General features: G+C 43.7%; 1 protein-coding gene across 1 annotated transcript; it reads right to left on the reverse strand.

Moving 5' to 3' along the window:
- Positions 1 to 4,485: 4,485 nt before the first annotated feature.
- LOC100828122 (intron-binding protein aquarius) lies at positions 4,486 to 15,240 on the reverse strand. The gene is made up of 14 exons (XM_003557753.4): positions 14,615 to 15,240; positions 14,417 to 14,509; positions 13,550 to 13,612; positions 12,797 to 12,883; positions 12,565 to 12,717; positions 12,324 to 12,481; positions 10,767 to 11,001; positions 10,431 to 10,541; positions 8,851 to 9,909; positions 8,490 to 8,753; positions 7,566 to 7,751; positions 5,977 to 7,128; positions 5,522 to 5,872; positions 4,486 to 5,404 (listed from the first exon to the last, which is right to left on the reverse strand). Exons 1-14 carry the CDS (start codon positions 15,017 to 15,019, stop codon positions 5,024 to 5,026), a joined length of 4,698 nt encoding a protein of 1,565 aa, XP_003557801.1. The 5' UTR covers positions 15,020 to 15,240; the 3' UTR covers positions 4,486 to 5,023.
- Positions 15,241 to 16,772: the final 1,532 nt, after the last annotated feature.

Genomic DNA, 16,772 nt, shown 5'->3' on the forward strand with positions numbered 1-16,772 from the left:
CGACATGACCTGATAGCCACAAAGGGGATCTCCGAGATTTGAGGTCAAAGAAGGAGCGTGCCAGATCTAGGAGAGAAGAGAGGTTAGATATCTATTCCATGGAACCTGAAGTGGAGATCTACTGGGTCTCCGATGAGAGATCTCGGAAAATTCATGCTTTGCGGGAGCAGAAACAACCATAGTAGTAATTATTGAAAGAAAAGGGAGGAGTCGAATTGGGGAGGGCACAACAGCCCAAACCAACTCATTAGCCGGAACTGCAGAAGAGAAGTGAGGAAGTGGATGCACATATCATTCGAAGAAAACTCTGAAGAAGATCGCCAAGATAGCAAAAAACAAAGCCCTAACTATTCCTATACAAGCACAAACCTCCCTTCCCATGTCACTACATGGTTATGCCCGAATGGGCCCTCATCTCGAGTATACCCGTTATGGTTCAGGAGGAAGGCCCATCCGGAAGCCTAGTACTATCCAGGAAGCCCAAGTACCATGAATTGCGGCGGCTCAAGATAAGTGAGATAATTTAGGGTTTCCTTTTCAGTTGTAACAAATCCAGACTTTACGCCCGAGACCTAGGCTCCTATATAAAAGACTAGGAGGGAGAGCCGAGGAGGATACAATCTCTCATACGCACACGCCAGATCCAACATGCGCATCGTAGCCTCATCGGCAACCATGTAATCCTCCATCAATACAGCTCAGACAAGCAGGAGTTGGGGTATTACCTGCTTGAGGGCCTCGAAGCTGGCTAAATCGTGCCCCCTCTCCTTGTTAGCCGACGGAATCACTAGTAGGCACTTGTGCTCTCGTAAAACACAAGTCCAATAATTTGGGCATTGCCGAGATCAGGTCTCGTCACCAGCAACGCCAGGGGAGAGGTAAGAGGGAAGGGAGGCAAGAGACACTAACGACACTTGGCCAACCAACGGATTTTTCGGAGAGAACGAGCGAGCGAGAGGAGAAAAGGAGTATTGCTAGGGTAGGGGAAAAACACTACTAAAGGATCCTCTACCTGTTGCATCGGGACATTAAGCAAATACGAATAATGCTAAATTTACTGCACTAGACTAATAGCACGACGAAAATCTAGTTAATAGTGCAAATGGAAATGCAGTGCTCTCCAAGATTTCGACATTGAATATATATAGATTATGTCCTAATAAAGACACAATCAGCGGCTGTCCGTCACTTTTTGGACCGTCTCACTTGATATTTTATTTGTCCTATCACTTATTGATTTGACACAAATAGTTGAGACGGAGTTGAAAACCGTTTAATTTTAACCCCAAACTCTCAGATATCAGATAAATCACACCACTTAGCGGTTTCGGGGCTGATGTGGCACGTTTAGGCAGTTTGGAGTGTGATTAGGCGAGTTGATCTTTTTTTTACCGCTGACGTGGCCATCTTAGGCCCTGTTGTGCCCGGTGCCCTTGCACAAATCTCGCCGGCGTTGACCCACGCCACCGCGCTCCGAGCCCCTGCTGCACGCCGCCACTGCTCCAAGCCCCTGCTGCACCTGCTGCACGCCGCAGCCGCCGCTCGCCCCTTCTTCACGCCGCCGCTGCTTCGTCTTTTCTAAAAACACTTGGTAGAAGACAAGTTCAAACGGGCAGTGCAAAATATCTCACAACATTGATCTGAACAAGAACCCATGCATTGCAAGTACGTACTAATTTCTTGGTCAAACACCACACCAGATCAGAAGTATACTTGCTTAATCTCTGATAATCTCAAGCAGCAGCAGCTACGATACTTGGTTTCGATGGACGGAGAGAAGCTAGAGCAGAGCAACACCTATGATTCAAGGGATGGGTGCAGCAGAAATTTTATTGGATAAAGATACGAAACTGAAGAACCAGATTGTCCAGCAAAACAGTTCTTGAGACCGCACCGAGCCCTGCTGCATGCCGTTGCCTCTCGTGCCGCTGCACCTGCCCCACGCCGCAGCGCGCCTGGCCGGAGGGAGGGAGTAGGGGAGAGGGAGATAGAGGGAGCTGCGCCTACAGACCTGGGGGCACGACGGCGCGCTTGGCCTCCTCGTCTTCCTCCTCCAGCTCCTTGTCCTTGTTGTCCATGGCGGCCGGCAAGGCTGAAAACGCTACAGCGCACGCACCGTCTCCCGCTGCAAGGCTCCCTCCTCGCACCTCCCTCTCACTCGGCAGGCGGCTAGGCAAGGCAAGGGAAGGAACGGGCCAGAGGATCTGCAGGGGCCAGAGCACCGGCGGCGGTGGATGCTCATGGAGCTCCGAAAATGTTGGGATTCACGGTTGCCAAAGAAGGAGAACTGCCACCTGAGAGGGTCAGCAATGTAAAAAATTCTAATCAGCAACAAAACCGTCCTAAATTGGCCACATCAGTATGAAAACCACCTAAAGTGGTGATTTATCTGGTTTTGTGGATTTCAATGTTAAAAATAAACGTTTTCGACTTCGGGGGGTTATGCGTCGACAGACATACATTTGAGAGTGAAATATGAACTTCTTTCATAACTAAAAGCATATACCATTGTTTTTGAGAAAATATCACAAAACCACAACCGTCGTGTCCCTCTTATCACTTAACCACAACTTCTGGGAACTTTATCCGAAAACCACAACCGCGTGGCCTAATTGCCTCGGGCCTCTCTTAACGGCCAAACTGACAAGTCCGGCCCACCTGTAAGTGTTGACGGGGCTAATGATGTGGCACAAGGCGGAGTCTGGCGCGCGGCCATCAAGGGACGCCCTCTCGGCGGGGCCCACGCCGCACGCCACGGCGCAGACCTTCCACAACAGGAAATCGAAGGCGTCGGCCTCCACGGCATCGTCGCGGGAGAAGACGAAGGGCGCCGCCGTGGCCACGTCGTAGCATGGGATCGAACCATGAGGTCATCCCGAATGCCTTCCAGAACACCGCCTCAAGGCGAGCCCGGAACAGCCCTCCGCTGCCGCAATGGCGGCCAGAGAAGAGCTTCCGGTTCTTGGCCACGAGGTCTGACACGTCCTCGACGGGCATGCATGACGTGAAGAGCGCGGCCGCAAGGAACCCACCGGCACCGGACCCAGCGGCGAGGTCAAAGTAGTCGGCGACGTGGGCTCGCCAGAGAGCTCCTGAAGGCGACACTCGAGCTGCACCATAGCGCGTCGCCGTCTGCATCCCCGTCGATGGAGAGCATGCGCACGCGGCCGGTGCTAGTAGGGGTTGTTTTGGTTGCCTGTGGTGCCACCAGGCGCTCGCTCTCGCCGATCCGGGCGCCACCACCGGTCAATCCATATTGGCGCGTGTGTGCTGCCGGAGCCGGGGAAGAAAGAGGAGAGTGGTCGAGTTTGGGCCACATCATCAGCCCCGTCAGGACTTAAAGGTGGGCCAGCCTTGTCAGTTTGTTTGTTAAGAGAGGCCCGAGTCAATTAGGCCACGCGGTTGTGGTTTTCGGATAAAATACCCAAAAGTTGTGGTTAAGTGATAAGAGGAACGTGGTTGTGGTTTTGTGATATTTTCTCATTGTTTTTATACAATCTTATAATATGTATTTTTTTTAGTCTGTAGAAACATACTCCCTCCGTTTTTAGGGAACATGAGGTATTATTTTAGTATATACTCCCTCCGTTTCATATTAAGTGATGAAATATTACATGTATCTAGACGTTTTTTGATATAGATACATTCATATTTGGGCAAATTTGAGTCACTTGATATTGGACGGAGGGAGTAAAAGTTTGTGGTCTTCCTGCCACCCCATGTTTAGTGTGCTACCAAGCCGTCTCGCCACCTCCCCAGTCCTGGTCGTCACCACTGTTAGTCCGCCAGCGCCCTCACACTAGCCACCCTTCCTCCCTTACTAACCCCAAGTTGGACTGACTTACCTCGCCGGCGTCTCGTCACCTTCTCGCCTCCGTTGTCATCCTCGTCGTCGCCGCCGCTGCTGGGCACGGTGTCATCATCTCCGGTTCAGACCCAACTCGCCAGCGTTGCGTTGTCGTTAGCGGCGACGGCAGCACACTCGGCAGTCGAAGGGGGAAAGAGAAAGGTCGCGAGAGAAATAGAAATCAAGAGATAGGCAAAGAGTCTCGACGAGACTACCACATATCTATTTGACACCATATCTCTCCTAGGATAAGCTTCATCCACTGCACGAACCAAGGGAGCGAATTACCAATTTGTTTCAGCCTGATTGTATCACATTAATATTCCTCTAGGGCTCACAGGATTTCGGAAATGCCGGATTACGTAGAAGTTCGGTCACTGCATGTTGAAACCCACCAAATTGAGAATTTTCTTGAATAATTATACTCCATCTGGCCGGAATTACATGTGAATGTTGGACTCCGACTATTGTACCAAGTCGAGAATTTAGTAACTAAATCTGTGACAAGTAATTCCCGAAGAAAGTATCATATTTTCTATAAAAACAAAAGAATTTCTGCAAGGTTGGACTCCGACTAAAATTACATGCGAAGTAGTGAATTTCAATCCGACAAATCAAACAAGCTGGATATGGAAAAATTCTGGTAAAATAAAATCCTCCAAAATTCCATTGAAATAAACACTCTTACATTACAACGTGTTCTGTTAGCTTCAAAGCCTCTGCAAAGCACACGACGTTACCTGACGAGACTGAAGAAACAAACACCTGAACACATTAAGAAAAAAGCTACCCAAAAAGATTAAAATGCTTCCGTGCCCAAATTACAGAACATAATCTAGTAATACAACAATAGCATAACAATGTCCCTGCCGTTCTCTGGAATAGCTACGTTAAACAGTCAGGAGGGAGAGTCGTCCTAGGAGGAACTTTTGTACATGTCTCCTGCATAGCCTGACAAAGAGGTTCCAACGAAGAGTTTTTGCAGGCATGTTCTTGTATGACAGGCCGATAGGTTGTTACATACATTTAGGTTGTTACATATTTTTGCACCGTCTTCCATGTATGACTCAGGTACTTGTATTACCAGCCGTTGAAAAGGTCAATTCGTTGAACAGTTATCCAAAGTCAAGTGATGGTGCCTGGCATCAGTTCCAACCAACCAACAACTAGGTCAGATCACTCTTCCTCCATGCCTTTTGACTCGGCCTTTTCTTCCTCCATTTTGTCCTTGGCCTCATCAGCATTTTCTTCCTCCATTTTGTCCTTGGCCTCATCAGCATTTTCTTCCTCCATATTGTCCTTGGCCTCATCTGTACTTCCTTCCACCATCTTGTCCTCAATAGCCACGTCACCTGCCTCGCCATTACCTGCATCCATCTTGTTCCCTTCCTGCATCATGTCACCCTTTGTCTCAACTGTATCTTCATCCATCCTGTTACTGTTCATTGCATCAAAAGCCTCGCCATTTTCTTCCTCCATGACCTCCTTTGCATCACGCAGAACAATACCAGCATTTCCATTCTCAGGAGGGGTTGTATAACATTGCATGGATTGTATCTGTTCCAGAAAGATATGGAGGTTGGGTTGTCAGTTTCTTAAAAAAACAAATATAAGCAACATAATTAAATATTACCAAGCAGAAGTTCGTTACTAGACAGAGTAGTTCAGAAGTACCTGACGAAGATGTTCCAGTCTGAAGTTCACTAGGTGTCCAACATCTTCAACCCCAGTAATATAATGAATATTTCCAGCTTCTCCCAAAGGCCGCTCTGTAAATGGAGTGCACTCTTCAAGATTCAAGCCAAGCTTATCAGGTCTTCGGAGTAGAAGCTTGAATGTTGGCTGCAATTCATAGCACTGTTCAAATAGAGAACGGCGGCAGAACACATACAAGCCCAGACGAGCACGGGACATTGCCACAATAAGTCTTCTGACGTCACGGAGATGGCCCACAAACCGGGTCCGTACAAGAGATAATAAAATGAAATCATTTTGTTGGCCCTGGAATTTGTCCACCGTGGTGACCTAAATATCACATATCAAAGCAAAATGTCAGCACAAAATGGTTATAAACTGATAAAATGTTTGCTTGATAAAATAGAGCTCATCACTGGACTGTTCTAAATTACCTTGCAAGGTGGCTCAATATTCCATGGCTTGCACCTTCTGCTGATAACGTCACGAATAAGAAGCTTCTGACCATTGTAAGTGGTTAATATCGAAATCTTGTTGGCAGGGTATCCGATCAGACGCATGTAAATATAGACACTAACAATATACTCAGCCTCCCCTTCGTTCTGGTAGAACCAAGGAGAAGGAGCAGACTCGCCTCTGCCACGGTAATCAGGAACATCAACAAGCTGATACTCATAAGAGAACCCAGAATTAGCCTTATGGAAGATTGCTTCCTCACGTACGTAAGGCAGATCTCCCAGTTCTCTGTATCTCCAGTTATAAAGTTCGGCAATACTAGGCCTGGCTCGACCCTGGGCATTGAGTTCAATATAAGGGACACCAAGGCGAACAAACCTTGTAAAGAGACTCTGGTCCATGTGGCTGTATTTCTGAAAAGCCATGTTCTTCACAACAGGGGGTAACTGGTGGTGATCACCAATTAAAATGCAACGTTTGAGACGAGCATAGCCATCTTCCTGGCGTTGCAGGAGGGTTGGTATAAAAGTCTCTATCTCCAATATCTGTGCACTTTCTTCCATCAGCAAATTGTCATATTTGAAACCCAATTGAAGAAAGTCTCTCCTCTTCAACGCTGCATGAGTACAGGTCATGGCAACAATCTTGGCTTGTTTAGTCATTAGATAATTTGCTCGCTCTGCTGTTGACTTCAGTAACTCAAAAGCCCTACACTCTTCCAGCTCTTGGAATATCGTAGAAAGATGTTTGAAACAACCTTTGGCTGCGTGCATATCTTTCTCAAAGGATTCGCCAGTGAATATAGGCTGTGGGGTGTCCGAAAAGAACTCGGAAAATGGAAAACGGTCTTTAACAAAAGAGGGGTTCTCTTTATTTGGCGCACAGGCAGCCAAGAATTGTTCCCAACGGGCATACACATGTAATAACCAGAAATATGCAGCATTCTCACATGTGTAGCTCACATCTTCAGGAAGATGGAGGGATCTTGCCAGTTTTGCAACTTCAGCAAGCAACTCTAGACGGCGAACAAGCATAGCATTGACACGACCTTGACGGCTAAAATCGAGATCAGTTGCCAGCTCTTGCTCACCCTGACCAAGACGGAGAAGATACCTGGCAGGCACATCCCTCTGAAAAAAAAAAGTTACATCAGACAACCAGTCAAAAACATGCGGTGGATAATTGCACATATATTATTGTACATATGTACATTGTGAAGTGAATCAAGTAATTCATGACATCCACCCACCAAGATAATTAGAACATGAGGCATACATCATTCTATCTAGAAGCCCTTAAGGACCAAGAGATAATCTCTATCAGTACCGTTTAAATTCAATTGATGGAACATGTTCTATAGCAAAGAAAAAAAGTAGAATCTTGCACTTACTAGGGACAGTAATAAAATATTCAAGTAATTCCCAGTCATACACTGCAACCTCGCAGCTAACATCAGCCATATTAAAGGACATCACTGCACCGTATCAAATAACCACTGATACACAGTATCTCTAAAGTACTAATATACAGTAAAGGGTTCAGAGGAAAGCTGGTGCAGTCGCAATACCTGCATTATCTTCTCGAACAAGTCATTCAAAGCTTGATTGGAATGGGTTATAATCAGCGTTCTTTGTGAAGGACAGTTATGATACAGAACATTTAATATCTGCACAGCTGTGTCTGTTTTTCCCGTACCAGGAGGACCAACAACCATTGTCAATCCAGGTTGAATACCAGATATTATAGCACCGATCTGCAGATAGGTATATTATAAGTTATCAGCATCAAATTTAAAGGAGAATCAGACCATTAATCTCGAAAGCTGCAGAATTTGATTACACTCCAAAAGGCAAAGGTGCATATTATAGAAGTACAAAAATGAAAAATATCACAACTAATAAAGATAAGTTTATTTTATTTTAGTCTTAAAACCAGGGATCCTAGTGAGCACATAAACACAGAGCCAAAAATCACGCATAAACATAGTCTATAGTCTGGAATCATATCAGAAGTTTGAACAAAACTAGTACTGTACTAGTTTTATAATATTCGTTAGTAAGTTTATAATAGACTATAAATCGATGCTGCAATGCTGACCTGGGTGGGCAGTAACTGAATTCTGGAATATGTGAAGATTCCTTACTTCCATCTAAAATAAATCATGTGGAAATCCAAATTTCAAGTTGTACTTCGTTCAAATATTTGTATTTCCAAAAGTATCACTACAGTGCTACAAGCTAAAATATCACCCCGTAATAACCATGCTACAATGTTCAATTCATTTCCCAGGCTGAATATATAAGAGTACTTAGTTTTCAGCCTCAAAGTGAGTAATTCAGTTTTCAGGGTGCATCCTAATCATAAGGTGGAAGGCTAAAGACACAGCAATTCTCACAGAAAATATTTTAAAGGTTTCCTGGTAATGGGTAAATTCTGTTCTGGGATATGCACCAACAGAAAATGATTGTTTGGCTGAGGACCTGAAAAGTACCTGAGTGGGTGTAAACCTCACTGAGTTCTGTTTAGGTTTATCTTGAGGATATGGCCCTGGATCAGCAGGAATGTAAGTCTCAACCCTTAGTTTTTCTTTCTGAGACCCTTCATCATCAGCCATATTGTTCTTGCTTGTTATATCAGAGGAGTTTACATTGCCAGGTAGAGCGTGACTGATTTCCCTCATTTTCTTGGACAACTTAATCCTAAATGGAGGGCTTGGATGCATGTTTTCTGTACCATCAGTATTGATAAATGTGACCTAAAAATAATTTTAAGCATTAGCATATTGAGGATCAAAGATGAAAAAAATAAAAGAATATCCAATTCAAAAACTAGATTTGGATAATAAAATATACCTGAAAAGCTGGAAAGCTTTGCACAACATGGTCAGCATCAAGAAAAGTGTCCTTAAAGTCTATAGTTTCCAGAAGATCAGGCATGTTTGTCCACTGGGCGGCAGAAGGATTTCCATAACCCAAGAATATGTTATGCAACCATTCAGGAACTACACATGTTTCATTCATTAAATCACGTATAGATTCCAGGATTGCTTTGAAATTATTCTCCTTGGGTTTCCTTCTCATTAGAATATTAAATGTTCCATAAACATTTTCTGTGTGCTTCTCTGCTAATTCAGTAACATCAATGTGGTACTGCGCTGTATCTAAGGCAATTTTAACAGTCCGAATCTCACCCTTGGGAGGTTTCCACTCATCTCTCTTTATCCTTCCTGTATAGTCATTCATGAGACCTCCTTCCTCGTCACGAATTTCGATCACCTCGCATCCACGTACATATTGCAATCCTAGCCTTTCAGGCACAGTTGATTTTGCAGCCTCCTCAGGGCTAAGAGGTTCAAAAGATGGATGGATTGACAACAAAAATAAAACATCATGCTCTTTCAGAGAATCCCACTCAGATTTTATCTGTGGTCTGTAGCTTGATATGCTAAAAGTAACATCAGCAGTTACAGCAGAAGGCTTAACTTCTCCAATGTTTGGTTGCTTAACTTGTGTGATCCTAAATTCCTTGATTGGAACAGCCATCCTGGACCATCCACGAAAGGCAGTGTCTCCCTCATTGTTGATATAAGAATGTAGATGAGGAACAGCTTCTTGAATATCTTCACGAATTTCGTATGTTGATTCAAGACGAAAGAGATTGAAATTCCTCAACAAATAATCATGAAGTGTCAGAAACTGGAGATTGAGTTTTGGGAGGGCAAGACAGCCTTCTCCAGAATAGTTTATGCTAGGAACAAGGCTCTCATCCCACATGATCTGTTCATTTGGATACAGTGGAAGTGCATTAACGGCTTCTTTCTGAGATTGTCGCTTCTCAAAAAAAGCAACTAGGACTTCGATAAGGAAATCACGCCTTCCACTGTATGGATCCTTCTCTGAAATTATTTTAAGCTGTTTATAGAAAATATTAGTACTTCAATACCTGCTTTTAAGTTTCATGCTAGAATAAAATGTCCAAGTCTTGCACTGATAAGCAATAATAAAATAATGGAACTACAAAGAGGAGCTTTTAAACTAAATCGACTTACAGTAAGACTTTATTGTGCCATTTCAGTGTGCATGCAAATCAAGATAGCCTCTCTAATCTAATAGGAACATGTATCAGATGTTCTGTCCTTTAAGCAGTTTCCTTGTAGGTATGGTTGCATTCTCTCACTTTCATGTATAGACCTTCACTGACGAATAGTAAAAGAACTACTCCCTCCGAACCATATTACTTATCGCTGATTTAGTAGAAATTTGTACTAATCAGCGACAAGTAACATGGGTCGGAGGGAGTAGTATATCCAGCATAATGTATGTGAAGGGAATACCAGGATACTATTTACAGATAAACACTAACAGCAGCAGCCTGTTAAAAAATTTAAAGAGACAAGAAGCACAGAGAAATTGTAACCATGTGAACATTTTACCTTATTGCAAACCAGATCTTGCAGTTCAGTATCTGACAAGACAAGCAGCTTCTTCGTTAAATCGGCACGCTTATGGATTGAACCAATATTACACAACGCAAGGTCTCGCAACTGCAACAATTTGACAAAATGGGGAGAAAAGTTACTATTTGCCTTCTACTCCCTCCGTCCCATATTAAGCGTCGAAATATTACATGTATCTAGACGCGTTTTAGTGTGTAGATACATGCATATTTAGAAAAATTTGAGACACTTAATATTGGACAGAGGGAGTACATAACTAGTATTATCCAGGAAATCAGCTTAACAGATTCACCAAAACAAACAACAAGGTACCTTAGGTATTTGTTTGAATGCTAGCAGCTGAAAAGCTTGGAAGCGGGAATAGTGAGCTTGCAGGACATCATCATCACTAAGCTGTGTTCCAGACTGATCATTGATCTCAAAGCCTTCGTAAAACTGCAGCAAGTCCACTAACTGTGCAAAAAGACGGCCCTTTTCATGAGTATAGAGAGTGCTTAAATGGCACTTCGCAATGACAGCAACATCAGCAACAAGGGGCCTAAGAAATCTGCATAATATTCAATAAACAACATTAGTGGAGAACAAATATATATACATGTTACATCATACACAGACGAACTAAGCTTTTTTAATACTTCCACTAAGCAGCAAGATTTTAAATGAACTAAGGTAGATCCTTCACTTCATGACTGTAGCTTGATGTTGCTGGATAGGACAGATGAACTACCTATACCTTCACAGAGATTTAAAGAAATGCAGCGGAAGATATGTGTATGGTTGTGTAAGGTTGCATGAACCAAGGAGCACTCGTCCCTGGTCGGCCGGTTTGGGCTCTTCCCCCAAGCCATCCAGCCCATACCTGAAGGCTCTGAGGACCGGTCGGAAAGAGAGTCTGGAGAAAATCTGATTATTATTTGTTTGTCCAGATGCACATGCATGAATGTCCTTGCGTCAAGATTTTTTCAAACAATCCTGGCTAACTAAGAAAACCATCTCTTAGTGAGATCTTATCCCCTAATGGGAGTGTCTAACCAAATAACTACTCCCTCCGACCCATATTACGTGTCTCATATTTGCCCAAAAATGGATGTATCTATGTTTAAAAAGCGTTTAGATACATGTAATATTTCGACAAGTAATACCGGCCGGAGGGAGTAACAGAATTGTATCTCAACCATGAACCCAGAAGGTAACAGTTCAATCTTATATAATTTGGGCAGTTGGTGAAGGTGGGGCTACAGTTCCGCGGTAGTCTTCATGTGAACAATAATGGAGAATGGATATCATAACACTTCCAGGGATATGATAGGAACAATAAAAAATAACAGAATCCCCAAATGATGCCCGGTCATCACAAGACGTGGATACAAAGAACAACAGAAAGATCAACTCCTAGACAACAGTTGAAATATGTTGACTTACAAAAGAACTCATGGTGGAAAGAATAAGACACTCCTACAAAAAAGGGAGGAGGAGAGGACACCTAACAACTTATGTTTATGACCTTTTTTTATGCAGGACTTCAAAAGTTGTATGATAAAAGGACACGGTTATTCTTAAATAAAATGCAACTTAGTCCTTAAACTTGAATGGCTTGTTAAAATACATTGACTGGAGAACTGTCCCTAAAAGGTTGTAAAAAAACGGATTGATGATACGCATATGGGCCTGCAAACCCAACCTGCATCAATCTGACCAAGTGAATAAGTTCTGCAGATCTACTATCCTAGATGTTGAGTTCTCAGGTTTTTAGACTGAAAAGTAGAAAACCCATGAAGATTTAAATAACCTAGAGTGCAATGTGCTCTTATGCTAATCAAAGATGCAGCTTGGTACCACGTAGAGAAGTAATAAAAATAGTATGTGTACCTTCTTGTAGGAAGCTGGCTCAACATATCAATCAGAAATTCCATGAACCTTTCACAATACAAGACACTAGAATCATCGACCTGCCCACTAAGTGACTCATTAAGAACAGATTCTTCACCACCATCTTGACTGGATAACATCACCTTTAAATCAAGAATCTACAGAAGTTTCGCGGATGGGGGTTAAGCACGATCCATATCTAGCAACAATATTGCAAATTAGAAGAGTTACAAAGCGAAACCTCCAGGAATTCTTCAATTAGGTTCCTAAGGAATTTATTCTCAAGCATGTCTGAAGGATTACAAGGTAGGCCTGCCTTTTTTGCTTCCTTTGCTTCTTTTCTTTTGATTTTGGTCCACTTCTTAACCAACTCAGGGTTCAGACAAAGTTCCATCTGTAGATGTTTCAGAAATATATAATACCAGGGGAAGCACGGAACAAGCTAGTCTGAGGAGAGAAAAGCCAAGAATTACCTGAAGCCGTCCGGATGAAAGAGTATGCCACAGTTTTAAGCTTACTACCTGGAGTATAGTTTCCCGGACAAGTTCATCCTCCAAACTCTGCAGGAAAGCATGAGTTAGTAGGCCAGAGAAAGCATGCTCAAACGAAACAACAAGCAGTACTCCTCTCTGTGCAAAAGTATAGGTCATATCAATTTTGTCCCAAGTTTAACTTTTGAAGGTTTGACCAAGCTTATAGCAAAATTTTAACAACATATGTCACGTGGATCTACAGATATAAGACTTGTGACAAAATTGATATGCCCTATATTTTTAAATGGAGTAGATAAAAGAGCATACTTCGCAACGATAATTTTAGGCACTAGCACAATACCTGTGCATTGCTACAGCCTACAGATTAAAAAATACACTAGATATGTTCAAATGGAATGTTGTACTATCATTTGCTGTCTTAGATCAAATAATCTGTACCCGTTGTTATCTCAATTATTTGTGTCAGGTTAACAGACACAGTATGAAGGTGAGGGACCGCTGCCACCAATAGAGATCTTATGTGAGTAAAGATTAGGCCAGTGGCCTTAAACAAACAACCAGTGATAAATCTATTCAATAAAAAATCATATACAATTCAGGCCTAACAACACAGCATCCTAGATTACTCTATTTGAAAGATACTCCTAACTTTTAAGCCAATAGAAGTTTCACTTTTTATCAAAGGATCGACAGGTGATAAAAATATTCTAGTATGGAGCATGTAATTAGTACCTGAAACGCATTTATCATGAACAGGAGGTAATTGGTTTTCTCTGCCATACTAACGGGCCTATCCTGCAAGGCAACATAAGGATGAGACAGATTCAGAAAAAATTGAGAAGCTATCTATTTAGTGTTTTTTCAAGGAAAACATCCAAAGACGAAGATACCAATTGAATTAACACAGAAGATTCAGATAACAACCGAACTTGTTTGTCTCACAAAAATCTCAAATAAGTGAAAAGAAATAAACAAAACACAATGACCTGAACAAATTATTTCATGGTTTCCATCAACTCCGTAGAAACAATCATCGCATGAGCATCAAAGAAAGAACTTCAGACCACACGACCTCTTAACGGTGCTCCCAAGACAACTTGAGAATCTTCTTCGCTCAACAACACCATTCCCACCTACCAAACTTCCAATGTTTTCCCAGCATATCTTATAATCTCGAGAACACCAAGAAAACTATTCTGGCTGGTGACTACTGACAGCATCTCATAAACTCAAACATAATTCCTGTAGCTGGCCTGAGAAACATGTTGCTCTGAGCCTCTGACCAACTCTAATGGTTGCTAGCGGCCATCGAGCTCCTCCTAACCAAATCTAGCCACATGTGATCTGATAAACTTGTGTAGACCAGTATCTGATGAACTATTCTGGCTGGTGACTACTGGCAGCATCTCGTAACTCATTGACAATGTTTCACCAAAAAACTAAATGGAAGTAGATCTATGAAGAAACAAAACTAAATTTCACCTTATCGATAATTATGCTGCTCCAGCCTACAGAGGCTCAGTTTTACTAAAATTGATGCGCACTGTAGACTAATCATCTGGCGAGCAAATGGATAAGTGCAGCAAAATTAACACATACCTCTTCCTTTAGCTTGAGAACTCGCCATAGGAAGCCTTTAAACGAGTCCTTCCGACCATGGAAGCAGGTCCACGCCGCCACATTCTCTCGAAACTGTACACAAATCCCAAACCATGTCAGAAACCCTAGAAATAGCCCAGGGAATAAGGCTGCCATTAATTGCAACAATTAGAACAGGGGGCTGTCAACACGCATCACCTTCTCGTTGACCATGAGGATCATGGACATGACGTGCTCGAAGGACGCTTTGTCTGGGTCGAAGTGCGGCCAGAGGTAGTTCTCGAGGTACTGGCTGACCTCGAGGATCATGACACGATGGAGCGGGACGGTCTTGCGCCCGCGGCCCTCCACGCGGAGCTCGGTGGCGTAGATCTCCTTTACAAGTTCGGCATCGAAGGCGGCGGCGGCTGCTGGTGAGCCCCAGTGCTCGGTGGCGACGCGGGTGAGGCGGTCGCGCTGGATGTCGAGGAGCGTGATGGAGGCGCCGGTGGAGGAGGGGACCTTATCGGGCGCCGCCGCGGCGGGTACGTCGGCGGGGAGCGGATACTCGGCGGCGCGGGGGTGCCGAAACTCGAAGACACCGGTGCCGTAGACCTTCGGCATGACTGGTGTCCGCGAGGTTTAGGGTTTGGATGGGAGGTAGTAGGGACGTGGTAGTGTGAGTGGTGGCGACAGCGGGGAGGCGGTGGTGCAGGCGGCGGCGGAGGAGTAGGGGATGGGAGTCGAGAGAGAGATTTGAAAGGGGGTTTATGAGCCGGAAGCCTCCATTGGGGGACTGGACTACTGGAGGGCGGAGGCTGAGGAAGGTCCGTTTCGCTTCGTTTTAGCTCAAAGCCTCCATCAAAGCCCGTGTGGCCCGTCGTTGGCTCGTTGCCTTGTGCTTCTTGCGCCCCGCAAGCACGACGTCCTCGGTTGAAGGAATGAAAGCCAAATCTCGGCAAAAGCCAGATCCAGGTAAAATAGAACTCTGCCAAACGACCATAGCGTGCGTAATTTTTGAGGTTAATTGGACCTATGACATTATAATTTTCACCAGTTGGAGATATGTCATTACAAAAACTTGACTTGGAGAAATGCCCCTCTAACTTTTTTATACCTTTGTTCATGTCATTTTGTCCAATAAAAGCACGTACATTGTCTAAATACGTATAGATATAGTTCTATACGAACAGTTTTTTTCCATTCCAAGTCAAACATTTCTATTCCTCTTATTTCCCACGCGCTTCTCATATCCCGTACCCAATGGTGGACTCATATTACTGTTTTTTATTTGCTGTAATTTTTATAGATTTTTCTAAGAAGATTGAATTTTGGGCCAAATTTAATTTTTTTAACCTTTTGGTCTTAAGTGGACACAATGGCATTGACAGAGGTATAAGAAAGTTAGAGTGGCATTTCTCCAAGTCAAGTTTTTGTAATGACATATCTCCAACCGGTGGAATAGAGAGTGGCATAGATCCAATTAACCCTAATTTTTGCCATAATCGAATTATGATCTTTGTTCTCTGTTAATAATGTCTTCATTTGCTTTTGTTGTCAAAATTCCAATAAGCAGATACCTTTTCTTCAAGTATATGGAGTATATTTTTTTTCTGTCTGTGTTGGCCAACTCTTTAAGCAAAAGCATTGCTCAAATTTTGACTGGTCAGACTTTTGTTAGGGTGAAGTTAGGTTAAAGTCAAACACACCATAATATCGGTTACCAGTAAAACTATGTGTCTTTCATTGACATACAACGAAGCATTGGAGGGTGTCTCACCGGCGGGGAAGGAAATAGGAGTCCAATGTGCCTTCCCCCAAACAAAACATGCCATTGACTATATTTTCAAATTCTTCACGTGGAGTGACAAACCCGAGTTGAAGACGGCTAGATATAGTATGAGACCTCTATTGCAAGCTGGTGTGGACACATGAGAATAACGGGGCCTATTCATGTGTCATGTTTCAAACCCTGATGCTTGCGTCATAAGAGCATCTCCACTCGTCTCCCACATAAATCGTCCGGCGCAAGCAATCCTTTTGGGGTGGAACGGGCACACAGCCGCACCATCCAAGCGTCGCCCCCTAAATTTGGTTTGTCTCGCCGACAGTCGTAGCCCGCCCTGCTTTTTAGCTTCAGCCGGCGCCCCCGCTAGCCCCCCTAGGAGCAGGGAGTGGCTTAGGGCGCCAGCTAAATTTTTGGGCCGCGCCAGTTACTTTTTGGATTTAGGGCAGTGGACTGGGTGAGTTTTTCAGCGCCGGCACCCCTATTTGACGTGTGGGGAACTTTTAGGGGGGGCGGCTGGAGATGCTCTAAGCCAGTACTACGTATGTATGTTTGGCTGATAACAGGTTTATTAATTGATACGGGTCGAAG

Source organism: Brachypodium distachyon, chromosome 1 (genome assembly GCF_000005505.3).
Source record: "Brachypodium distachyon strain Bd21 chromosome 1, Brachypodium_distachyon_v3.0, whole genome shotgun sequence".
Classification (NCBI taxonomy): domain Eukaryota; kingdom Viridiplantae; phylum Streptophyta; class Magnoliopsida; order Poales; family Poaceae; genus Brachypodium; species Brachypodium distachyon.